The 27,253-nt window shown below is 39.1% G+C and overlaps 1 protein-coding gene across 1 annotated transcript in view; it reads left to right on the forward strand.

Moving 5' to 3' along the window:
• The window catches only part of LAMA4 (laminin subunit alpha 4), a gene marked incomplete at its 5' end in the record, with an annotated part of 94,173 nt that overhangs the window by 2,991 nt on the left and 63,929 nt on the right, over window positions 1-27,253 (forward strand). Inside the window, one exon of the mRNA XM_079550792.1 lies at window positions 17,310-17,411. Coding sequence (XP_079406918.1) covers window positions 17,310-17,411 — 102 coding nt within the window. The remainder of the gene's footprint in view (window positions 1-17,309; window positions 17,412-27,253) is intronic.

Here is a 27,253-nt window from a genome sequence, read left to right on the forward strand (position 1 = left end):
GTAATAAATGAATACATAACTGGGGTTCAGTACATATAACTTAGGCCTGTAACTTATGCCTAAACTTTTTTTAATTTGAATCAGGTATTGCATTCAAGTATAAGCCCAAGTTTCACAGATAGTAATGGAAGCACCAGGTTTTTAAATTCCCTAATTCCTACTGGTTTTCCCTCAAAGGAGGGAAAACTTCCCCTGCAAGGACTTACTACAGGATGGCTCCATTAATTAGCTAAAGATTAGAGAACATTTAGATATTTAAATTAACTGCATTCTGCCAAATGCAAGGTCATGTTATCTGCATAATGAGCACTGGTAGTGGCCATTGTGAAATAATATACCTAACTCTATGCCACTGTTTCAACAAGAATTCTTACAAATTGCTGAATATTATTCAGAAAGTATCATGAAAAGGATTAAATTGCTAGGAATTTGAAGGTAACTGAGAGATTCTATAATTCAACATACTTAGCTCAGGGGAATAATTGCATAAGGATATATACAAACAACAGTTTTTCCAATAAGAGCTTCACTGATCTAACACATGAAGGTGCAATCACATGCAACAAGTGGAAATTGAAAATAACCGTGTTCATACTAAAAGTTAGTTACAAATTTAAGTTTTAAAGGTAATTAAGCAAAGGAGAATGGACCCAGCTGCATTGGATTGCCTGTCAAGAGGCAGATCAGTATGAACAGCACTCTGTGAAGTACTCACCTCACTTATGCAATTTAAGATGTCTAATATCTGTTTCTTGTGATAGGAGCACAATAAGGCATGCAGGGGAGATGTTATGGTGCTGAAATCCTGAGGGAGCATGAGCCCAAAGCTTCAGATCCAGCTCATCACTGTAGCCCAACTGCAGCTGATTGCATTAAGTTAAAGATTGTTTTTTTTCCAAATGAGAATGAATCTAAATATTTTGCAAGGAAGGCTCATCAGAGATGACAGAATTTCAGACTGACAGCCTAACTGCAAATGAAAGCAAACAAGTGAATTGTAAACATTAAGAACCCTTGGCTTTGTGTTCAACCTGTTTGCTTAAAGAGGGCAGAAGGAAAAGGGAATAGTGAGACACAGAGACACAAATGAAAACTGGAGCTACCTTCTGAGAAAAGTTACATCCCACTGTCTAAAACATGCCTTTAAAGTAAGAGGTAGGTTGTACATCACCATTTGGATCTAAACCTGCTACTTGCAACATTTATATTTGCAAATTTCACTGACATGATGAATTTAATTGCATAAATACCAATTTTATTTCCCAGTAGGATCAAAGTTGCTTGTTACAAAGTTGCATGGAATAGTATAGATTCTCAGGCGAGAATAATCAGTGGGGCAAGACCTCAAATACTAGAGAACGTGGCAAAGGATTCCCTGTGATTTACATTGTGTAGTCACTCACTTTAATGCAAAATTAATCTAAGGTGATATCCAGATGAGATTCACTTCATTTTTATATACTACAGGAGGTTCCAGAAAATAACAAAGAAAGCCCAGTATAGGAGGGCTGTGGAGAAAGAACTAGTGAAAAAAAAAGGGAAGGCATTCTGTGGAGATATTTGCTAAGTGAGAAAAGATGAATTGAAACATCCTCTGTGGAAAGAATTGAAGCATATAGTGGGAAAGGAAGCAAATAGTTGAAGGAGAGGAAAAAAATAGAGCAAGAATGAGATAATCCAAAGCCTTAAGGGAAAATAATAATAATAATAATAATAATAAATCTAAAGTAGTGAGTAGAAGGCAGAGAGCCAATTCTCAGAGTGCAGGAAAGAATGATATTGATGGATAAATTAAAAACTGTTTCCGGCATCAGTGCTTTTGACACAGAGGAAGGCAAAATAAGACTAGTTCTTTAAAAGAAATTATTGCACTTGCCAAGGCAAAAATGAGATATTTTCTACAGAAGTCAGTAAGAGGCAGAAGTAAACTTTTGGAGCTTGCACAATAAAATGACGTATTTAACCATCATTTTTCCCACCTGACTTCTAGCAGCATCTGCTAATCTATGTTCTTAAAAACAAGCAACAATATCTGAGATGCTTTCTTTCTGGTTTTCTAAGGTAATAAGCAATAATGAGTGCAAGAATCATAGCAAGCTCACCTCTCTAGAATAGCTTACATTAAACATCTGAAATAGAATAAGCAAAAACCCTAGCCAGTTGTTAGCAAATACTCAAATTATCACCAAATTGCCCTCATCCCTTTCCCAAAAAGTGTTGAACCAGGAGGCCTTACAGACTGCTTAGGGAAAACACCAGGTGATCCTTACTTGTAGTATTATTTCTTCAAAACAAACTAGTTCTAAAAGAAATAGGCATAATCCTGATGTTTAAACCAAAAAAGGGCTTTAGCTTGACAGAAATCTTTATATTCTTTTAAGCTAATAGAAACTGTACCTATCATTGAGAAAGCAGACCTTTAAATAATATCATTTCAGACCCTTAGGGTTACATTAGGTTAACTCCCATAAAGGGCAATTTGGATTTATTATTTTTTTTTCAACAAGTTTATGTTCTGAGAAGCTTCTATTAGCAGGGAGGAAGTTTTACTGCAGATGTTTGTGATTCCAGCTGAAGTTTCTCATCAAAGCTTTAATGAAAATCAGCTGCTAGGAGCAGAGCCATCAGAACCCAAACCTTTTAAATTGTAGGAAGCTAAAGTGAATAGAACTGAAGGGCAAAGCAGATGGATAGTGTTCTCTATTTTGAGAAAGCGCACAAAGTACCCCCCAGAATAATGCTTTTTAAACTGTACTGCAGTGAATTCTCACAAAAGTTTGGGCCGATACCAGCAAGGTGCACCAAAGCTAATTCAGGATTGTGAAAACCAATAAAAGGCATTTCATGCCTGTTCTTATCAATGATATAGGAAGCAAGTTAAGAACTAAAATTCCAGGTTTTCCAGAGGCTATGAGAAGCAACAAAATAACTGAAAGAAAACATATCCTGATTTTTATCTGATAAGACATCTACAGTTTTAATTACAGCTCTTAGCATTCATGAGCCGTTCAAGAGATAGGTGTCGTTTCTGATTAAGATATAACCAGTCACTGATAATTTATAGTTTGCTTCTGGACTTCCGATATTAAGCTCTGACACAGGGAATCCAGGCAGAATGGGAAGAACTGGCATAAGTGCTAAATTGAATCACAATTTAATAAATAATGAATTAAAAAGAACCTACCCATATGAGCGACTTGCAATGACCTCAGGGGTTGGAAGTAGGTAATCTATAAGGTCAACCTAAGCCATTCTATAACTCTAAATACAGCCATTTTATCTAAATGAATGATAGTTAAATTCTGTCCTCCCAACAAAAATGAATAAAAAAGGATTTTTTCCACCTGTCACTGTTAGTGCCAGATGTAGGAAGATACATAGGGAACAAGTATCTAAACCAGATCATTTCTGGGCTGTTGTGTCCTGTTACCACCCAGTGATCCAGTTGCATCCTGTTGCTTTTGAATGAAAAGACTTTTCAATGGCAAGAGATAAGCAGATTTCATCTTTGTGCAGGTTTATGTTTTGTCTGTCTCTCTCCTACCAATGGGAGGGACTGTAGTAGGGCTCTACAACATTTGTAAGGCACCAGTTAATTAATTCTAAGTTAACTGAAAACTGGAGTTCAAGTAAAGGATTTTTCTGAGGGATGGAGAAAGAGATGACTTTTTTCTTTCTTCCTGATGAATCTATTTTTCCCTTCCTTGAGACAATATGAAAATGATTCCTTCATTGTTAGACCTTGTCCATGATGAAACCAGCCATGGGTAGCAAGGCAGTGAAAGATCAAGAAAGGTCATCTCTTTTCCTTAGTCCTGATATTTCCTCTGTCCACCTCCAAGTATCAGTCAGAGAGCACCTCTGGATGCAGGACTTGTAGCACAAAATTAACCATGCGCAGCTGCCTCCCTTCCTTCTTACACACTTGCAAGGTGCTAGCACCACCAAGCTGGAAACTGTGCTGAGAATACAGATCAGAATCATAGCACCTTCCATCAGCTGTCCCATTTTGTCCACTATCAGGCCACTCTTGGGAAGCAGAGATGGATGAAAGCTTCTTTTCTTAATCTGTCAAGTTTTTCACACTTGCATTTGGTACTAACAGGCTTTTAAATTGATGCTTTGCCAGCCAGACAAGATCGCTGTATGTCTCTACTGCAATTCCAAAATGTCAAAGAGCTGTAAAATCAACCCAGAAAATACTAGAAAATTGGTGAGGTAGTTGTGGCAAAAGGGAAACCAAAAGCAGCTTCATCTTTCATCTTGGCCATCTTTCTCAGGTTTACCACACCTGATTTAACACTGTCCCACAAGTACAGTAGTACATGCTTTAAGAAACACTTTCATTGTTTATCTCTTCAAAAATTTTGTGTCTGTCTGGAAATTTCTCTGGGAGTGCTGTACTACGTCAACTGATTATGTCCCCCTTATGTGGAGGACGCAGGTGAATGGAATACAGCTCAGACAGCGCATTTCATTTGAGTGATTTGTGGGGACTGGGTGGAGGGGGGTTAATGACGAAACAAAGCAAAATTATTTATCCATTTTCCTGTAAATTGTTTTTCTTGAATAAGCTTGGTGTTTTCTTTGAAAGCAGAAGATCAAATAGTAGCCTTTCCAGCTGCAGATCTTCTATTTGCAGTAGGGAACATCTGTAACAGTAATATTTTTACTTAGTGGCTATAGCAATAAGTACATTAGAATGGAGGCTGGTGTTAAACTCTAATCCTTAGCCAGCTTGCAGACAGCTAAGACATTTTAGCCCTTCCTCTCTTTGGAGAAGAATGCCTTTTAAGCAGAGGCTTTGTCTTTCTCACTGTATATGGAAAAAATGACTATGCACTTCGATGGAGAATGCCTAACTGAGAAGTGTTTATGTTGGATCCAACCCCATCTCTGTTGCTGAATGGCATTTTGTTTTTCACTTGGACTGGAGAAGGGGTAACAGTCTGGAAACATTTTCAACACAGGAAATTTTGAAAATTAAACACAATTACCTTCTTAAGGCAATAGATAATGTTGTTGTTCCACATAAAGCCATCTGGTTTTCAGCTTTGGATTGTTTTTATGGGAGTCACAGTTACTGCGTCACTACTGCAATGGAGGCATGCACAAACTCCTCCAAGGAACAAGAATATTGTGACAGTGGTCTGGGAGGGGATCTCCATGTGTTGTTGTTTTTTTTTTTGCCATTCTCTGCTTTGCTTATTTGTTTGGGGATTACCCATGAATGACGAGCCATATACCCTCTCCCTCCAATTCCAAACTTCTCTATGCAACAGGGAAAAATAGAAACAAGTTTTTTTCTGTATCATCTCTGCCAACAGAGTGCTATCTACAGTCAAAGCAACTGGTTTCAATCTTGCAAGTTTTAGTTTTAGCAACCACTGAGTGTTTTGTCCAAAACTTTGTGAAGACAGTTTCTGCCAGCAGCATAATCTGGTGTTTATCATCATCAGAAATAAAGATCTATTTTGGAAGCTGACGAGTTGATAACTCTTCAGGTGATGCATACAGATTCCCAGTTGTCAGGGATAAGCCAGGAACTGAGGTATTCAAGTTGTCTGTTATTGTTAGGGCCTTGTCCTGTCTTCCTCAATGAAAATCCAATTTTTTCAGTGACTTTTGAGGAGGGCTCAACTGTTCCTTATATATAAATGATGAAGATCTTATGGTGTTTCTTGTTTGAGTGGAAATCAGATTAAATTCAGTTGTTAGATATTCCCTTTAACATCTGCAGGCTGGCCAGACATGGCATGCATGACTGCAGAGCAGCCACTGTACTGTGCACTTACTGAGACAGCATCAGAGACAGACAAAAAGCGATGATACTGAGAGCCACACACAGGGGACAAGATAAAGGAGACTAGTAATAGGAAACAGGGCTTTATTTCTTTCATCACTCACTGAACTATTTGTTTACTGAAAAAGATTATGGATTCAAAATCAGTGACAGGTTGTTTGTTTTTGTTGTTGTTGTTGATTTTGACATTAAAAGATTTAAATTGCTGAGGATCAAAAAAACACACCACTGCGGTTTTAACGACTATTTCATACACATGAAAACTCAAGAAAACCCTACTATTAGATTCATTTGCTAATTAAAGCCTTAATTGAACTATCACACCTTGGAATTCAATTTGAGAATATGTAATGACATTGGAGTTTTTTCACTGAATGACGTTCAACAAGAAATAATTTGCTTTCACATTTGTAAGCTAAATAACAAAATAGAAAGCTTGTTATTTTGTAATTCAATAATTGCTTTAGTTTGTAATCTCATTAAATGCTATTAGAATTGAAATACCTGTCAAGACAAGTGGATAAAAAAATATTACCAGTATTGCGTCCAAAACTTGATCACCAACTTCTGGTTCATTCCTGATTTGCAGCATCAATGGAGCACTGGAAGCAATAAGTTTCATAGCTAGCACTGTCATAAATTGATGCAAACAATACAGAAATTTAATGTACTACATCAAATTGTTTAGTATAAAACCTATCATGAATATTATAAAAATAAGTTTGAAATTGCAAGTAACTAATTTATGTGAGGCTTCTGTCCTTGAAACTGCAAATTCAGTACAGTGGCTTTTTGCATGCAAATATTCATCTAACAGCTGTAGTGTCCTAGTAAATGGGTATTTAACTGCCTGCCTATGATGTCACACTGAGAATTCACTTCTCCAGTAATAATAGTTAGAATGTGACCTTTGTCATCCGAAAGAATTTGGACCAGAGGTAACGTAGGCTTACAGAAATTATAAATAGTGCTTGGGGGCTTAGGAGAAGCCGGTGAACAATCTTATTTGGTTTTAATTCTCTAGGTTTGTAAGGTCTCAAAGCTCAGATTAATTTAGCAAACATCAATAGAGAAGAAATAAGCAAGAGCAGGTGTTTGGTTCTGTGTTCATATTGTGGAGCCCCTCACAGTGTAGAACAGAAATTCTGCCCATCTCTTTTTACTGTGACTTTGCTGACAGAATGTGTTTGATGAGTGGGTCTGGTCAAAGGCTCTGTTACTAACTTCTGAAAGCCTCGTTCTGCAGGAGAAGACAAAGATTCTTCTGAAGTGTCACTACATAGGGATTTATAGGCTCAAGCACAAAGACAGCAAAGCAAAGTAAACAGAAATCCCTCGAACACCTTAAAACCATTCCTACAAAGTTAATTTCACTTTTTCACATGAAATTTTAGTACAGTCTTTCTCCCTGACTAATCCAAAAAAGTTCTTTCAGCACTGGATTAAAAAGACTGAAATCATGGGACTAGCAACAACTTATCATAGCAGACACTGAAAATAAGTAATGGCTACTAGAAATGTTTGTCATATGGGGATATACATTATTCCCAGTTGTTGTGACTACTTCTCCTAAATGAAGTCATAGAATCATCATCGAAGCATAGAATGGTTTGAGTTGGAAGGGACATTTACGACCATCTAATTCCAATTCCCCTGCTATAGGCAGGGACACCTCCCTCTAGACAAGGCTGCTCAAAGCCCCATCCAGCCTGGCCTTGAATGCTTCCAGGGAGAGAGCATTCACCACCTCACTGGGCAACCTGTTCCAGTGTCTAACCACTTCACTGTAAAGAATTTCTTCCTAGTATCTAATCTACATCTACCCCTTCAAGTTAAAAACCATTTCCCTTTGTCCTGTTGCTACCTGCCCTTATGAAAAGTCCCTCCCCAGCTTTCCTGTAGGCTCCCTTCAGATACTGGAAGGCTGCTATAAGGTCCTTCTCTAGGCTGAAGATTCCCAGCTCTCTCAGCCTACCCTCATAGTGGAGGTGCTCCAGCCCTCTGATCATTTTCATGGCCCTCCTCTGGACTTGCTCCAACAGCTCTATGTCCTTCTTGTTTTGGGGGTCCCAGAACTGTACACAATACTCCTAATGACTTGTTTCATTGATGTGGATTACATTGGGTGCACAGAGCTTCTTGTGAAAACTAAAGCTAGTGGAAGTTCTGCAGATGATGTTCTCTGTTGCTGCCTTCCTGGATTTGACACCAACTTGGGGAAGCATGAAAAAATACGAAAGCCTGTCTTGATCCAAAAAAATGAGGTACATCTGAATGGGAACATAGTTTTATAGAGGCCTGAAACCATGGGTGTAAATAGTAATAATTATTGTGGAAATAAAGCCATTATGTAGCACTTCCACTAGCATACAACAAAGCTCTTTCCAAAGACCACTACTGACATTTTTCCATTTCACAGATGGAAAAACTGAGGGAAAGACTGATATGCATAGTCACACAAGATGAGTGGAACAGTGTATTTTCTTCGATCTTGGTATCTTTATGAACATGGTTAGAGACAATGGAGCCCATGTACAGAAACAAGGCAATACTTTTCTCAACTATTTAGTGAAAAGCAATATTTTTCTTATGTTAGTTTCAAGCTTAATATAATGAAGCTATCACTGTGTAGGCTTTAGTAGACTAGAGGTGAAGGATCACGAAGTGGATGAGCGACTAGAACAAGGTGCAGAAAAATGCCAAATGGAGAGGAGAGATAAGAGGACCAATGAAAATCCAGACCAGGAGGACACAAGCAAAGAACAAGACAGCAGCAGAAGGGCTGTGGGAGCTGACTGGGGACAAATGGAGATCCACAACCCATCAACGCAATGTTCTTATATACCATTAATAGAAACAGCCCAAGTACAAAGGCCTCCCCCATGAAGGGCCAATGAGCAACCATTTCATCTGGATGACATTTACTGTAAGACCATTTCAATGACATTCAAGCCTTGTTGCCAACGAGAGAGACACATAATACAGACAGGACTAAAAGGTATCCCATAAATAACAACTGGAGTGGATGAGTGTTATGAATATAAACTGAGGAGCCATAGATTTAATTAATATCTCACTATAAATAAATGGATCTATTGGGGGGGAATATGCTGTCTGCAATAAACCCCTCAAAGGCTCAAGTAGTCACTAAGATTTTGAGGAAACTTGAAACAACACAGTTCCCTACTGATAAGATTATTCTTTTTCCTTTGGAAAAATGAAATCCATCCACATTTGACGGACTTCAGAGCCAGAAGAAATTGATATACAAATTAATTGCACTTATAGTTGTAACTGTAAAAAGGAAAAAAAAAAAAGTGGCAGAAAATTAATGACAGTTATCAAGTACTTTTATATAAGAGCCTAAGGAATATTTTCTATTGCAGAGAAAATTTCATTAGATAATTTTTATCCCAAATCATATGGTTCACATAGGGTTTGATTCCATCATATCCTTTGCCCACATGACCTATGCAGAGTTGCATCAAATGTAGTTGTAAAGATGGATCCTTTTGGCAGGTATGAGTAACAAAAATCAAAGTGTTTAAATACAGTCATCTGATACCTCAGCCATTTCTGCTACTGAGAGATAGAGACCGCTCTCTCGAGTTTCTCCTGTAGAACAACTGCACCAAGCTGCTCATGCACACAGAGTGTGCTGTACATCTGCCAGATTTTATATTGAAAGGAGGGCAGGAAGGTCAGGACAGTGGGGCACAGGGTCATTACAGCTCTTTTTTTTTTTTTTTTCATGAAGTTTCCCATCAGGCTGAACTAAATTTCTGTGTCTGTGTTCATGAATAACATGTCTTTGACTTGAGGAATTTGAGATGTCTGTTACTCTGCTCCCAAGGAGCAAGTAAATGCTCAAAAGTCCATCAGTCTGCATTGGCAGTCTGGATTTTAAAAGTCCATATTTATAGGTACTAGACATCAATTATTCCTTGAGCTGAGAAGCAGAGGTGGAACTCACGTTGGTGCCCCCAGTATTTTCTAGCCGAATGAAACACTATCTATTGGAGGTAAAGAAGTTTGCTGTGTAATTAACACTTACCAAACACCATAAGCTGTAAAAATTCTGCCTAGTCAGAGTAGTATGGATCAAACACTTACTTTGTTTACTTACATCCCAAGCATATTTTTAGTGCAGAAAATGTGTGCTTTTTGGAGGGAACCAGAAAATATCCTCAGAATGGGTTTATGCTTCTTTCTTTGCTAGAGCTTTGCTCTGTAGCTGTTCAAGGAATTGCCAGACACAAGTTCTGCGGATTGTCCAAGTCACTCAACAACTGAGAGCCCTTCTTCCTGGATACATCTGCAATGCTCAATTGCAGCATGAGCCAGGAATGAATATAGCAACCCTAATATGATGGTAAGGATCAGTTTTGCTCTTTGTAAAATTAGATAATCTTTTATCTCATAGGCACATTAGAACTAACTTCAATGTTTACAATGAGCAGAGTATTTCAGAAGATAATAAAAAGTTTTAATAATAATTGCCTACAAGTTTCTTGCATACAGTCACTGAACCTAAGAATGGTTTGAGTTGGAAAGGACCTTTAAAGGCCACCCAGTCTAATTCCCTTGCAATGAACAGGGACACCTACAGCTAGATCAGGTTTCTCAGAGCCCCTTCCAGCCTTATCTTATCTATCTCCATTCCATGACAGATCATCCACCAGCTCTCTGAGCAACCTGTTTCAGTGCCTCACCACTGTTACTGTAAAAAACTTCTTCCTTATGTCCAATCTAAATCTCCCCCCTTTTAGTTTGAAACCATTTCCCTCTCCTAAATTCCCCTCCTTTCCTAAATATGCTCAGTGCTGCCCAAAGCCATCAAACTGAGGTGGGACTGAATTATTAGCAGCAATAAGATCAATGCTCAGATAGCAATGTTCAGCAGTATTTTTTAACTCTTTGTGAGAATTACAGCTTTTTTTTACCAAAAGTGCTAGCATATATTCATGCTTTCTCTCCCACTTCCAAGAAGAAAAAATATATCTTAGGGATGGGCTAAAAATATTTTGCTTGTGGATTTTTGAATGCACAAGTATTCAGTGGATATTGTAGCACCAGTGCAGGGCAATATAATAAAAAGCTTTGAAAGCTAGCTGTAAAAATCAAAGGAGAAGCTATCTGAGCGAAGGGAAACACATACTTTAAACTGGCCAGAATCAAGCTAACTCAAATGTAACAACACAACTGCTTGAGTGATTCACCTATATTTGAACTAGCAAGTCTCCCTTTGCAATCATTGACAAACAATAGGCACAGCTGACCTACTTTAGATGCATTTTCTTATAAAAGGAATTAAACCAATCAAAGAAAGTCTAATTAGCTTCTTTTCATGTGGAGATCTCCACACTGACGATGCTCAGCCTGCTGTGGTTTGGTCGCCTTACACAGGCACCCCACTACCCAGCTGCAAGGGTTGCTGGCCTAGGTGCCCCTAGGTCAGCACAGCCACAGCTGTGTCAGCACAGTATGCACCTGGGCCAAGGAGGTCTTATGAGGTTCAGCCTGTCTTCATTGCTGACATAGGCATGCCAGTGATATCTGCTAAATGCTGAATTTTTTTCTCTGAGTACTTGGTTGGAGATTATTTCTGAATGCAGACACATTGTAGGCAATAAAGACCAGGAATTTCTTTGGAAAGGAATCCTACCTTTTCTGAAGAAAACAGAGAAAATTGGAATATCATCAAATGTACAGTAGAGGACTGCTTTGTCAGAGCTTTTCGTCTAATGTTCTGATTTCCAATAAATAATCAAATAAATAAAAATACCAGGAGATATCCAAGCAGGAAAACATCTTTATTTTTAGGAAGGGCAGTAGGGTATTTACTCAAGTTGGCCTACGCAAACAATCTTCAAAAACACTCCAGTACTGCGTCTTCCAATTCCAAATATTGTACATTAAAAATAAATAAACAAAAGCAAGTATGTTTGGGTTGGCTTGATCCCCAGCGAGCAAATGGCTGTTGTTTCTGTGGCAATGCCATGTATTCCAGCATACTGGTCATTCCCATAGACCTACAGATTTTAAAGTGAGTGGAGGATTTTTAGAGTATTCATTCACTCCTGCATAACAAAAGATCCTGAGCTTCAGGAAATTGATATTATTTTGAATCCTAAACTTCTGTTAGGTTAAACTATACCTCCCAGAAAAACATTACATCTTGATGTGAAGTTGTCAAGAACGGAAGAATGTATTGCTCTATTCAACGTGTCTAATTCTTTTAATCAATATAATGAAAACTTGTTCTTTACTAGTCATGTCTGCCTTTGACAGTTATCAGTGGCTAAGATGAAGCTTGGTATATCACAGGAGTAACATTTTTCTGTTTCTTTTCCCTGTTCCCTGGTTTCTGAGGTTAGGCTCGATAATGGAAGGTTTCTTTGTGTTTTTTTTCTTATACTCAGTGCATCGTACACTCGGTACAATGAGAACTTCAAGGGTCACATAGATCACCCTTGATCAATCTATGTCAAGTGATACTATTACACAAATAACTCACAGTGTGTGTCATAATTCTCCGTATATATGTTTCTACAAGTAGACAACTTATTATTTCAGATGTCACAGTTCTCAGACTTGAACTTTCAAGAATACGTGTTCTGACAATATTTTTAAAGAACAGCTCAGTCTGCAGAAAAATGGAAACTCTAATGCACAAAACGTCTTCCAAACTAAAATTACATCTGCAATGTACTTGTTGAAACATCAAGATAAAACAGGTGAATAAGCTGTGGTATGTAGGCTCAGCCACAATATCTGTGTATGTCCTTGAACATCACCAGATGATTGCTACTATGAATTAATTTAATTCTCTTTCAGTGAAGGTGAAAATAAAATATTTTTGCAAGGTGCTAAGAGCATGCTCAGGAGCAATCACCATGGATTGACTAACACATCTTAATTTATGCTACAAACAGTTCTCTACCCTTTTAACACATGAAGAAATACAGTGAAGCGATTGCCAGAAATGAAAAAATCTTCATTTTTTCCTCACAGAATCAAAAATCACAGAAAATACAGGTTCTTATAACAGAATAAAAGTTACTTGTGTTTTCACGTTTGGGATATTAGTTAATCCAGCTAATTTTACTTTAATCACTAGATTCTGAATTTAACAATTTAAATGTGACCAGGTTGCATTCACTTTCACTACCATAAATTGACTTTTAAAGTGAAAATCTGCTAAGCAACACCATGATGCTTGATCCTTGCCCACCTATCTGAACATCTATGCAGCCCAGTGAGGATCTTTCCCAGCCCTGGAGGAAAACACACCTTTTGACTCTGTCTATAGTACCAAGGCAATAAATGCAGAAAGCCAGCTACAGCTAAGTCTCACAGGACACTAAACATAGCAGTGACATGGCAGCTAATGTACCGTGACTGCTACAAGGGTGCTGTTCTTCAGTTTCAGTTCCCGAAGTGCCCTATCTGCCTCCAATTTTACAACAATCCTGGAGGTAAACACCATCCTTTTCTTCCGGATTTGTTCTGTGCCAAATCCAATGAGGTCTCTGGTACAAGACTGAAAGTCATGAGTATAAGGAATATAACAAAGGCTGAAGTTGTTTAATGCAGACCATTTAGCCTGGAATCCACATCTCTCCATACACTCCAGCACTCAAGAGAAAACTCTGGAAATAACAAATACTGGTGAGGATCCAAGGGAGACGTTTATTGCCAAAGAAAGAGACCATTTGTGCTTTATATATTCACAGGAAAGTCACAAGTTCCAGTACTAACTAAAGAAACATGCTATGTTTTTTTTACTGTTAGATAACAGAGTCAATGGCTACATCTGAATTACTTAATAAAGCACTCTGGGGACCTCCCTGTCAAGTAGCATAACACAGCCCATACCCACGTACTTAAACTCTGTATTTGCCATAAGCCAGTGCCTGAAACCATGCTTTGCCCTTCTTTAGTTGGCTAACATGGATGAAACCACAGAGAACACTCAGTGCATGTCACAGCACTTTTCCTTTGGGAAAAGCAAACCAGAAGACAGAGTATCACAACAAACAGACCTACCCCAGCATAGCTGCACCAGGGCTGCTATCTGGCAGCAGGGAAAGAATGGGGAATCGAGACCAAGAGCAGCTGCAATCAAATTGATGAAGCCGTTTGAATGTATATGGCAATAAACTGATATCCTATGTATCTGGACTGCCATCTTCAGTCCCAGCGTACACTCATACCATCAGAAAGGCCTAAAGCAGCAGAACACGGCTACAGGCTCGACAGCACTTGCAGCACCACAGCTGGTTCTTGTTTGTAAGAAATGTAATAACTAAAACCAGATGCAAGGAAAAAAAGAAAATTAAATGCACTATGGGGTATAGAAGATTTTCAAGGGCTCAGCAAGATCCACATTAGATGGGACTTTTCAGTTTGAATTGGAATAGACATTGTCCCATGGGCAAAAAAAAAAAAAAAAAAAAAAAGAATTCTGAAGGTGTAATTGCTAATGCAGACCTAGCTTTTCTGGCCTACTAATTGTCTTCACCCTTCAGAAACAGCCAGTGGATGGAAATGTTTCTCGCTCAGTTGCCTACATAACGGTTTTTTACAGGGAGGTATTTCCATTTTTGTTGCAGACCTGTTTGTGCTTTGCATGCCATTATTTGCTGCTCCCAGAACATTTGGCCATTTGAATCCCTCAATTAGCTCAACACTCTGACACTTCTTTTTATAAATACAGCATTGGCTCACGCCCTGGAACAACTAACAGATCACTCCATTATCACTAGTAGGGCAAGGAGCAACACAAACATATCAGAATAATTGAGAAATGCCTGAGAAAATGTTTGAAACCCAAGGAAACAATCTGCATCCAATTTTCATATCATTCCCATCTCCCTCATAGCACTCATTGTCAATACCTCATTTCTGGTTTAAATTGATGCAACCCAGAGTTTAAAATATCAGTTCCCAAGCTGTTGTGATGAACTGAATAGTTCTGAGAAGATGATGTTAACAGAAATAATAACAGAAACTTAGGCACCTGCATCTCATCTTCAAGTGTCTCTGACAGCCATGATAGCAGACACTCCAGGTTGGGATAGATGTCTCTGGGGGCTGAGAAGTGTGTCCACTCAGAGTAGGAGGTAAATTGGTTCCCAGCATGCTCCTTCAACAACCATGCAACCAGGCCCATGCAGCTGGTTCCAATGATGCTGTGTTGTCCTGTACCTAACTTGCTTCTTCTGGGTGAGAGAACTGGCTGCAAGGCAGACTTACCCCTAGCTGAAGTTTAAAGCAAATAATATTTATAAAGAATCTGTTTAGACACCTTTGCACATAGACATACATTTCCATCGTCCATATTCACCATCTTATGTCAGAAACAGTTCTGCTTAGGCCTGCAGAGCCAGCCTTCAAGCTCTCATGGATCATCTAGGACCACCCACCAGTTGCAGGGCATCAGAGAACATAGCATGTCTTAAAATTGTATGGATAAAGAGAAATATCGCCAACAAAGACACTGGAAAAACAATCTGTTTTCAATTTAGAAAATAATTGTCTGCCTTTCACAGTGTGTGGCGTAATCATTCAGCTGAAATCCTTAGTCTGGTGGGAGTCAGTCTACAGTTCTGCGTTAAGACTAAACAACTGAAAGAAACAAGCAGCACTAAGGATAGTATTTCTGCTGTTCCAAAGTGGTGAGATGAAGGCTTCTCCTCCCAGGAGCTATTATCTGTGAAAGTGTTTCCAAAGCAAAGCAGATAAAATATTGTGTGTAAAAACGTTAAAGGCAACTGAGTTCTCCATTTATGTTCATCTCAGATCCTCAGAGGTCTCTGGGATAAGACTGGACTAATGATTCATTTGTAAGCCTCGTTCTTAAATCTTGTTAGTCATCTTATATGTTATTTCCTAAACAAGAAGCTCATCCGACTTGGATAAAAGCATCCATCCACCCTTGAGAATGGAAGCTAACACACAAATGAACCTCAGTATCACTAGCTTTTGGTATCCGATGCTCCACACTGTGTCTTTAGCACCAGGCAGACATCCAATATCCCAGATCCCAGAAGCAATTCAGCTGTAGCACTGTGCCAGGGTTAGCTCCAGCCACCAGTAGAAGAGGGAGCAATACCGCACTCAGGCTCGCTTCCGAGCCAGTGGAGGAATCACCATCCTGCACCCATGCTGTAGCTGTTCACATCATAGCTCAGAGTGGGCATGAGAAGAGATGATTAGGCCAGTGCAGGAATAAGTGACATCAGGGACCAGGGAATACAGAAAGTACGTAGAGTCAGCTACAAAAAAATATTTCAGGAGACCCTGGTGTATCTCAGGCTCTTACTGTCACATCAGGGACAGTCTTCTTCAGTGCCAGATAAAAGAAGGTAGGGCAAATAATTTCTGGAGATCTTCGTGATATTCCCATCAGCTCTGCAACAACGCTACAAGAGTTATGCAATGGTAACAGCGTTAAGATTCAAAACTTCATGAATCTGTGTGGACCTAACACCTATAATGTAGGGAGGTTGCTATACAAGATGAGCAGGCACTGTCTGACCAGCAGAGGTTCCTTCCAAGACCAGCTCATGCATGCCTCACCAGCCGCACAATGAGGTGTAATGTCCTCTGTGGAGAACAAGTTACATATAATAGACCACACAAAAGCAATCCTCTTTCATTTTCTTCTTATCTTCCAGTCTTAGAGTGGCATCTTAATAGCTTTGTTTTTCTGACTGCTTATACTATTGCTGTAATTAGTGTTTAAAAGAAGTCAGTTTAGATATTTACAATCTTCTGTTTTATTTTGATAAGCAGTCATGTTAACTGATATACGACAGGCACAGCCACACCTTCAAGAAAAAAAACAGGGAAATCTTAGCCTTCATGCAATCTCTCCCATTTCTTTGTTGTGTCTCATGAAGAATGACTGAAGAACTGTTTTATCTCCCAAGGATTTATATAGTGTTGGCACATATCACCAGTCTTACAATCAGATAGCCCTGCCTTCACAGGATCTCACAAAGCCCACCAGCTTTCACTCAGAAGGACACTGATCTTTATAGATATGGCTCTGCCTTCTCAGAGCTCTTCATTCAAAGCTCGTAAAAGCCAGTACGTAGTCTGCTTTTAGTAAGCTTTCTAAGGCTCTTCTAAGTAAAAGCTATACCTTCGTTATTCAATTTCAGTCATCACTTCTAGCTGACCCATCATCTAGCAAAAAATGCAGTTTATTGTTCTCACTGCTATAGGCACCCACTGCTGACCAAGGGCCAGACACAGGCAGGGATGCTGGCAGCTTGAACACCACAAAGCAATTTGCAAGCACGAGGGCAGAGAACAATGGAACAGACTGGAGCTCAGCAGTGTGTGTGGTCTTCTGCAAAAGGGCTGTGGAGTATACTTGGAGGAAAACTGGTGGTTGCAATACTTGCTTTCTTCTGCATTTTGATTTCTCCTGCCAAACCTAACCCTCAGAATACATCTGCATAAAGGATAATTTATTTTTATTTTCTCATTGCAGGGATGCCAAGAAGGATTTTACCGTACCAGCTCAGGAAAATGCTCTCCTTGCAACTGTAATGGTAACGCAAACAGATGCCTTGATGGATCTGGAATCTGTGTGGTAAGGAATTCCTGTCTTCTTAATCATTCCCTCACTGAACAACAGCACACTTGGTTTTGAGTTTCTGTTGGTGATAACATGAACCCTTTCACCCTTGCATAAGGCTTCACAAAAAGGAAGTATTTCCCAGGCAAACCCAAGAAACTGTGGGCCATGATCTGACTCTTCTATTAAAGGCAGTGCTAGTTTCAGTACATAGCAAAAACAGTTTCTGTCCCACAGGAGTTTTTTTGCTGAAGGGCAATCATAAGCAAGACCAAGATCAAAACATTAATAAGATTATTTTAGCCATATTTCATTCTCGCTTAGGTTATTCCTGCAGATTCCACTTTCTGCATGTAGTATTTGCAAGAGGCAGTATGCTGGGGAAAAATTGCAGTCCTAAGAAATATGGGAAAAGTTTTGTATTCCCCAGAGAAAACCGCTAAATTCAAATACACTTCATTCTGCCCTTTATGAATACAATACTGTATATCATACAAATAATTTACAGTGGCAAGTGACCTCTGTGAATGTATATGCATGTGTTATCCATAGTAATTCTGCTGCATGGCAGCCTCCTGCTGTGAAGAAACAACATGTGGAGGTTGAAATAATACACCAAGCAAAGAAGATGCTGAACTCCAAGGTAGTATTACAGTTTCACATATGTTCAGGCGTACTCATTATCAGCTCATACAGAAAGCTGTGAGTTAGCATTAGTAGTTGATGACTTGTAGCTCCAGAGCAAAATTCAAGGCAGTAAAACTAACCCCAGTTACTAATGGGTAATTTGAGCAGTAATACACTAGAGAAAGGATGGAAGTTAACACTGTAATGTGTCTGAACAGCACGGCAAGAGCGAACGCTGGTGTTCGCTTTACAGTCTTGTATAGAGCCCAAAGCTCCTGGTTTTGCAATGGACTCACTGTACTACTTTTGACAAGTCATAAACCTTTGCCCTCCATTTGTCTCTTCATAAAATGACCTTATAATATTCACATACTTTGCATTGTTGCAGCCTCTGTCAAGTTTTTAGTTATGTGTAATTCCATGCTCCATGGCATATTTCCCATTCCATTCCCACAGGAGGAACACGGTGCAGCTGTTCAGCCCAAGAACAATTATGGTTTGGCCCCTGTAGCACTCACAGGATTGGTTAGCTTTTGCAGAATACATATTGACTTAGTGGATTAATATTACATTTCTTAAAACAGTTTTACACTGTAAAGCATTCCCAGCTATTCTCTTTCACATGGACATGGTTTTTTGGTCATGAGACAGTGAGAAGAGGAAATTTCCAATGGAGGAGTTGGGAACAAGAATAAGAGCTTTTCAAATGTCTGCTTTTCATGATTCTGTTGACCAGAGAATTTCTGGAGTGGAATATATGTGATAGGAAAGAGGTTATATCCTCAGTTTACAAACACAGCAGAAGATTCACTTCCTGTTTTCTACAAAAATGAGGCCATTGTCAAGAGCTGAGGAGAAAAAAAAAAAAAAAAAAAAAAAGGGAAAAGAAATGTTGCTGTATTAGCAGAACATAATCTGAAAGGGTATGTGCATTTGTGACTGATGTCCCTCCGGGATACTAAATTCCATGAAGTGATGAGGTAGTAAGAAGAAAACTAAGAGCTAAAGCCCGGTTTACTGCTTGAGTTCAAATAAACCATTTGAAGGCTGGTCTGAATGATTTAGTAAGTCATTACACTCAGGCCATTTACTTCTCAATAAAGATGAACAGAAAAACAGCTTAAGCAAAATAAGAGTCAAAGGGAAAGGGAAAGAGAGTGATGCAAGGAAAGAGTAGAATGAAAAGGGGCTTAAATGGTATGGTAGCTGAAAACAGAATCAGTGATGCCCATGGAGACTGCAACAACAGGAATTTTCTGAGAGCAGAAGAAGAACTTCCATCTCCTGACTGGTGAAACTGGTAAACCACAAAGTGTGACTGAGAAAGTTTTGGAGAATAAATGTTTAGAGGAAGAAAGATAATTTGGAAAAGCAGCAGGCAGAACTAGGTTAGATGAATACATGTGAGTAATTTGAGAAAAGGAGCCTCTGTTTGTTAAGCCTCCTATTGTTAAGACTCTGATTTTGTCAGAATCAGTGAAAAAAATAGCTTTCCCTAAGGACCATTCTGGAGAAATACAGGCATGGATTTGATCAAAGTGTTCTAGGGGATGAGGCTGGGACAGAGAGGAGTAGATGTCTGCATGGCTGCGAATTTCTGAGAACTATAGAACCATGTGGTATTGTGAGTTCATTGGCTTCCCCTCTTCAAACTTTTAGGAAATTATTCCATAAAAATTGCAGTGGTAACCACCACACTTGATAGTAAGATATAATACTCTCTGCATTCAGTTAGGTTTTGAAAGATTGATAAAAACAAAATAGAGAGGGAGAAACATTCTGTACATTTCCTTTATTGTTGTTGTCATCCTGCATTTATATCCATACAAATCTGTTATCTCCCTGCTTCTGATATGCAACTCTGTTCTGAAGTTTTATCACTTGCAGACTCCCCACTGGAAGCTCAGGTTATCCGAACTCTGAGTTAGAGATGTTTTACTGAACATCTTTACCAGAAGATATTTAGAAGAACTGATATTCAGCAAAGCTGAAAGATTCTACATTTGCATGTTTATTCACACAGTAGAATTATTTAAATATGAAAAACATAAATATACTTTAACTGCTAACAATGATGGAAGACAACAACAAAGTAATTGTAACACAGTATTCAGCTTTGGTGAATATTTTTTGCAGTTTAACTAATAACTAAGTTGTAAGACCTGAAAAAAACGAACAATTCTCAGGCAGCATGAAAATGAAAAAGCACTCTACTTTAAAAGGAATGAAATACAAGGGCCTGATTCCACACAGTGTTCTAAGACCTTCATATTATGCAAATACGTACGCATTTCTCACTGCATACAAATTAATGAAATTTTCATTGTCCTTTGCCCTGAATTTGAAATCAAATAATATTAAGCCCCTATCAGTGATGTGTTACGATAAAGTACTCGCATCCTTAATTTTGCTGACATAAATATCTAACTTCTGCTCCTGTTCTAAAACTTCTCTCAGCTTATTCACGGAGTGTAAATCAAACCTGTGAGTCTCTAAAAGTTTATAAAATGACACAGTAAATCAACAATCTCATTAGATAACCAGACAGAAGAAATTAGTGCAAAGAAAGCCATTATTGCATAGATGTCCACATAAAACTGGTGCAGAAATCAATCATGTGGTCCTGTGATTATAAATGAAGAGCCAGTCAGTCCATTTTTTTAGTGCAGAAAATCACCCAAGTATTAGAAAAGCAGTCAGCATAGCATAAACTCCATTTATGATATAATACATTACAGATGTCAAGTAGTGCTTCATTTCAAATACATTATCTGGTGATGTATGTAAGGCCAATAGGGGAAGAAATACAATTCTGATGCTGATGTGATACTTTGATAATTTAATGTAACCTTTTCAGTCCTAGCTAAAAGAAGAAAAGGAAGGCACTTGTAGGACCCTGTAGCTTTTCAGTTTGGAAACGTGCGTTTACATGATGTTAATTGGATGAAACTATAACAGCAAAAAGTGGCAGTCTCCACGTAGAGTGGTATCCATTCCTCCTGCATAAAGCCTAAGCAATTAGGTTTTATTACCAATAAAATATGGAGATGCAAAGTGAAATTTTTATCTCCAACACCATTCCCAGATCCTGTAACACCAGCAATCCACAGCCAAGTTACTTCTTTAGAGTGCCTCTGTTGAAAGATGAACTGCTTAAAATTCAGCCATGGAAGTATGCTTCAAATGACTTCCAAATGCCAGGCTGAGGGAGCTGGGGCTGCTCATCCTGGAGAAGAGAAAGCTACAAGATGACCTGATAGTGACCTTTCAGTATCTAAAGTGGGGCTGTAAGAAAGCAGGGGACAGATTCTTAAGTAAGGTCTGTGGTGATAGGATAAGGGGAAATTGTTTCAAACTTAAAGCCAGAGAAGTGGTGGAAGCCCTGTTCCTGGAGACATTCAAGGCCAGGCTGGACCAGGCTCTGAGCAACTTCATCTAGCTGTAAGTGTCCTTGTTCATTGCAGGGGAGTTGGACTAGATGAGTTTTAAAGGTTCCTTCCAACTCTAAGGATTCTATGACTCTGTGATGACTTTGTAACTGAACAGAATGTCACAGTTGATTGGAATTGAGTGCACCCTCAGCAAATTTTCTGATGACACCAAGCTGAGTGATGCAGTTGACACAGCGGAAGGAAGGGATGCCATTCAGAGGGACTTTAACAGACTTGAAAGGTGGGCTCGGGTGAATCAGTTCAGTACAGCTAAGTGCAAGGTTTTGCACTTGGGCCAGAGGAATCCCAGGCATCTATACAGACTGGAAGGAGCAGTCTTTGAGAGCAGCCCTGCAGAGAAGGACCTGGGGGTCTTGATGGATGAAAAACTTAACATGAGCCAGCTCTTGTGTGCTCTTGCAGCTCAGAAGGCAAATAGTATCCTGGGCTCCATCAAAAGAGGGGTGCCCAGCAGGGACAGGGAGGTGATTGTTCCTCTCTACCATAGATAGATAGATAGATAGATAGATAGATAGATAAGACAGAGGAATAAGAAAGGATAAAGGATCATAACAACGGAGAGTATATATTCGCCGATATCCCTTCCAGACATTTATGGAATTTTGACTATATTGTCATGTGAGTGATTTGTGTTTTAGTGTTTGGGTTTACAGTTGAGTAGAAAAGTTGGAACTGATTTGGCAGTTCTGCCCAAGAGGATAACATGTTCCACATGGCTGCCAAGGCAGGCCTGGAGAACTGCCAGTGGATCTAAAACCATCCATCAAACATGAGCACAAAGCAGCAGAGAGCTAGCAGAAGTCTTCAGATTATTAGGTACTCCAGGCCCCATGAAGAGCCTTGCAGCTCTTACGGTTAATTATTTCCTTCTTTAATGATAGACTACATCTTTAAGTGCCTGAGATGATACATGTTTGGAAAGCCAAAGAGAACTACAGCAGTCAAAATGGCTGCCAAAATGCAGCCATTGTCCAGAGTGGTTTCATATTCATTAGTTATCAGAAATGCCACAGGTAACAGTCTCAGTGCCTCAGATGTAGATGTTTCCCTTCCTCTTGGCTCTCTTTTAACAGAGAATATTTGTTGTCTTTACAGTTTTACTACTGCAGACTTGCAACGCTACCACTAACATGTGAGCACTTTGCTTTCTTTCCCCGCACAGCTTCTACAAGAGTCTGGTAGTAAGCCAGATCAAGGCTGCAAGGAACACTGCCCTTGCTTACATGCCAGCTCAGCAGCACTTCCCACACTAAGCCAAGACGAGTAGCAGAAGGAAAAAATAGAGGGCAGGTGTTTTGGCAAGACATCCCCAGAAGTTCTACAAACAAAAGCTTTTGACATTGATTGGGTACCTTGACTGAAATCAGATCAGGAACTGGCTTTTGTTGCTATTCTCACTTTTCAGTTGTCTTTACTTTAGTAGAGCTGCACAATATTTAGTATTTCATTCTAGTCCCCATCACTTCCATACCAAACTATCAAACCCCTACAGCTAACACTGCAGCTCATCCACAGTTACTGGAAAGAGAAGGATGAAATCATAAAGATGAAAAAGATAAAACATAAATACCACAGCTTTCAAGTCATTATGCTAAAGTAATTTTTTTACTATTATTTTGGGCAGCAATGAGTTTCGGCATTCTGGTGTGGGCAACACTATACAGATCTGTAACCTCAGATAGGAGGGCATGCTCCATTTATAACTATTGCAAGACTACCTCAAAGAATAATCATAAAAAAAAAAAAAAAAAAAAAAAAAAAAGTTAAGCCAGTTCCCGCTATCTGGTAACAGCGACTATTTTCAGCTGCAAATTAATATTCAGAATTCCCAAGCAACGTTTGACGACACTTCCAGATTTCACAAATAATATTTCAGAGATAGGATTTTATTTTGTTCTACTTTTTTGTTGCTGTTGTTCACTTTATTAGCCTCACTAGAAGCAGTGCTGGCTATTAACTTTTGTTGCCCTGGAAAGACTCAATACCACCCAGCATTAGGTGCCTAATATCATTCTGTGGTGGATCCTGTCTTTTTCCTTTAACTCTAGAGGAGAAGCAGAAAATTTGTTGGCTATTTTATTTACCTGTGGAAGAGGTATATCCTGCTTAAATTGCACTGGAATAAACTGGGGAAATAACCTCCTCAAAGTAATTGTCTAAATGGCACATTTAATGAGGCCCCTGCCTTTTAGACAATTAAAAAGAATTCTGTTCTCTTCAGGATCTTAATTTAAGTTGGGGCAGATTCTACAGTTTTTAGTAATATTGATTGGCAGAAAAGTATGCTTGTCTTTTGCTGGGACAAATTAGAATTTTACTTGTCACTGTACCACTGCCTGAAGAGAATGAGGAAATTCATCATTATTTGTGCACAAGCATTATTACAGAGCAAAACTACATCACCCTAAGTGCTCTCTGATCTCAGAACAGCAATTCCAGCTTTGCTTTCCAAACAGATGAACACAGGAGCTCAGTGCTGACAACTCCAAAATGGCTTGGTACAGCACCTTTTCATACGCAGATGTGTGAAGTACACATGGTTACAGTAGGAGCCAGAGGTGGAAATGCTCATCCTGATTGACATTACTCCATGAGATCAGAGCAGGTTAACCAATAGAGGCATTTTCTAAAAGGAAAATGCACTTCAGCTAATCAGTTATAGTACAGTTTGCTGTTGGTGTAATGATGGTGAATGATGGTAGGCTGTAACCTCACACAGAAGCTTTCAGAAGCCAGGCTGCAATTACATTGGATTACTTTCTCTGAAACTGAATTGCCCGTGAAGACAGGACACTTCTGCCTGTTTTTGTTCTATGAAAATAAAGGCTGTATTAACATGGGCATCTGGAAAGAATTCAGCTTTAGAATTTCAACTTAATGTAAATTTAAAACATAGTTTTAAAATAATTTACAAATTCCAGAGCATTTTAAAGAGTGTTGCAATATTTTTCACCTCATGGCTGTGTTTCTTTTTTTGAACTGTTTCATGTCTCACTCTGTTCTGTACAAAGATAGGCAGCAATTTTCTGTTAGCTTCAGTGCTTGATTTCCTAAGAGACGTATCTAATGACTATTTTCTAGAGATCTTTACTTTAGTCTTCTTTGCTGTTAATAGGAAACCTATATATACACATGCATAGAGTTTCATCATTTGTAAAAGTAGATACCAATATCACTAAACATGTTTCTACAAATTTGTAAATACCTTTGAAAGAACCACTGACACAGGAAAGGCTGTGAACAATCACACACAGTCAAATTTATGACACCTACTGTAAGTGATGGCTTTCATTCTAAAGCAGGTATGAATACTGGGACAATGAATACCCCTTGTAACTCTTAGAGCAAAGTGCTTCTTTAAGATCCAGTTTCTCAAAGGAGGCTATAAATGGAATTCTATTTTTTCTCCCATGATTATTTCTCTGTTAGAAATAACTGGTTCAGCAGTGAAACATTGTTTCAAACTACCAAACTGGTGTGCCTCAGCACTGAGAATCCCTCGTGAGCTATAGGGAGGATGTCCTCCCTGCCTCAGAGATATCTCACAGGCTTACTATAGACTGCAGCTTTGTTGGAGTTGCCAAGCTAACTCAATATAAAGTATATAAGGACAATACTTTTCACTGTAAAAATGTAATTCTAAATACCCACAGGAGTGCTGATTTGTCAAATAAGATAAAGCCACTTTTACATAATCACTAACCAGAGAAAAACCACAGACATGCCTCCAGCATTTAGCAACCAGGCCTTTTGGCCAAGAGGGCCTTTTAGCATTTCCCTTCAGTTTAGAAGATGAAAAGTACTGCAAATGTATGGAGCAGCATCAGCTACCCTGCAGTCCTGCTGTGTTCCTTACAATAGAATCTGTGCTTTGGAAACCAGTAATGGATTTATTCTGCTAATGTCCCAGTGTTGCTTGGGGAGTTGAGGCCAAAAGAGGTGACACGAATGGCTCAGAGCAAAAATGAAGAGCATGGTGAAGACTGAAAATGAATGCAGCCCACCTGAGGCCACTGCCAGCACATTAGATACAAGATTTTTATTTCTCTTTGAGCTCTCAGTTCCTACATTCTCATCTCTTTCTTGCAATATATCAAAATGGCATTTGCATTGAAGAAGGACAAATGCAAACTATTTTTAACATGTACTCACCTTCTGCTTTCTCCTGGTTCACACTGCATGCTTCAGTGGCCACGCAATGTCTGTGCTACCACAACAGGAGAGAGCAAGGGCCAGACATCTCTCAGGTGTTGCCCATAGCTCTGTCTTCATTTACTCAGCTTCTCTGCTCTCAGTGGGCTTCTTTCCTTCCCCTCCTCTGAATCAGATGCCTATCATCTTAGAGCCATTTTGTTAACAGTACTTTCTGCTTTTGTGCATACTAAATACTCTCTTTACAGCAAATATTACTATGAAAAAAAACCCACATTTTGTTCTGCAGCTATTGGTGTCTAATATATTTAAAGATCCACAGAGAAAGAGATTTTTTGTTTTTGTTTTTGTTTTCCTTATCATATTCTACCTGCTGTAGAGCTCTCTGGCCAAATCACAGCTTTGTAGAAATAAATAGTTGCTGTGCAACGGGCTCTGCATGACTACAAAGAAAAAAAGCAATAACATATGCAAAGTCTCTCTGAATCAAAGAGTCTGAACTAAATTAATGAGTCCTAGGCACATTTATGCGATTCAAATGAGGAAGATTGGTAAAAAAAACCATATGATATGCTCTGTGCTCTGACAAGGATAATTGTCTTTTACTAAAATGATGAATTTTCAATGGAGATAGATGATAAGTGCACAAAGATGTATGAAAACAACCCATCAGTGTTGCCAGGAGAAAACTCCACCACTAAACTAAACTCACAGGATTTAGATACAGAACTCATTTAGCAATGCAAGCACAAGAGAAACATAACTATTTGTTTTCATTAAACATCTTCCCTAATCTCATTCCTCTCTCCTCATACTTTTTTCTTTAAAGAACACACTGTAGTTGGAGTACAAAGTGAGGTTCAGATTTGTAGTATCTTGGCTTAATAGAAAATCAGCCAGTAAAACTCATGCCCCCCCCCCCCCCCCACCCAGTGCAACTGTAGGAGCTCTGGCACAGATAGCACAGAGTAAAGGCTCACCAGCAGTCTTGAAACCCAACACACAACTTCCCACTTCTTTCAGGCATTGCCAGCTGCCAGCTCAGAGATGTCTGATGGGATTAAGCAACTACCAGAGGAGAAGCTGGGCACCATGGTCATTTGCCAGCACCTATGCAAACTCTGAACACAACACAGGCATTTGCAGGGCCTAAGCAAAGTTTTCTGCAGACCATATTGGGACTCCAGTGGTGGCAAAAGGACCTCTTGTTAAGGGCCATTAGCCTGGCCTGTTTCTGATGCCTCTTTGCTTCATATTTTACCAGTATCCAAAGTTGCTGTAATAGGGAACGTTATGGAGTATGAATATCCATTAACTTCTCCTAGAAATCTTCACTCTCGCAAATATTGTCATCTCCTGGCAGCAGGTTGGAGAAGTTTCTTATCTTCTGTGTAAAGTATGTTTTAGAATACTTAAACTCCTAATGGTTTTACGTAGTTCTGTCATGGAGCTTTGCTATCTCGAGCTTGCATAGCTGTTTGCATCCATACAGTATCAGTACAAAATGTTGTCCCTGGAGAGTTCCTATCCAGGGACTCTGCAAAACCCATTAAACAGCTGGAAGAAGGAAGAGAGCACTTCTGCACAGTTCTACTCTTTGAAAAACAATTCAGCAAGACAGCTAGT

Source organism: Tetrao urogallus (genome assembly GCF_951394365.1).
Source record: "Tetrao urogallus genome assembly, chromosome: 2".
Taxonomy (NCBI): domain Eukaryota; kingdom Metazoa; phylum Chordata; class Aves; order Galliformes; family Phasianidae; genus Tetrao; species Tetrao urogallus.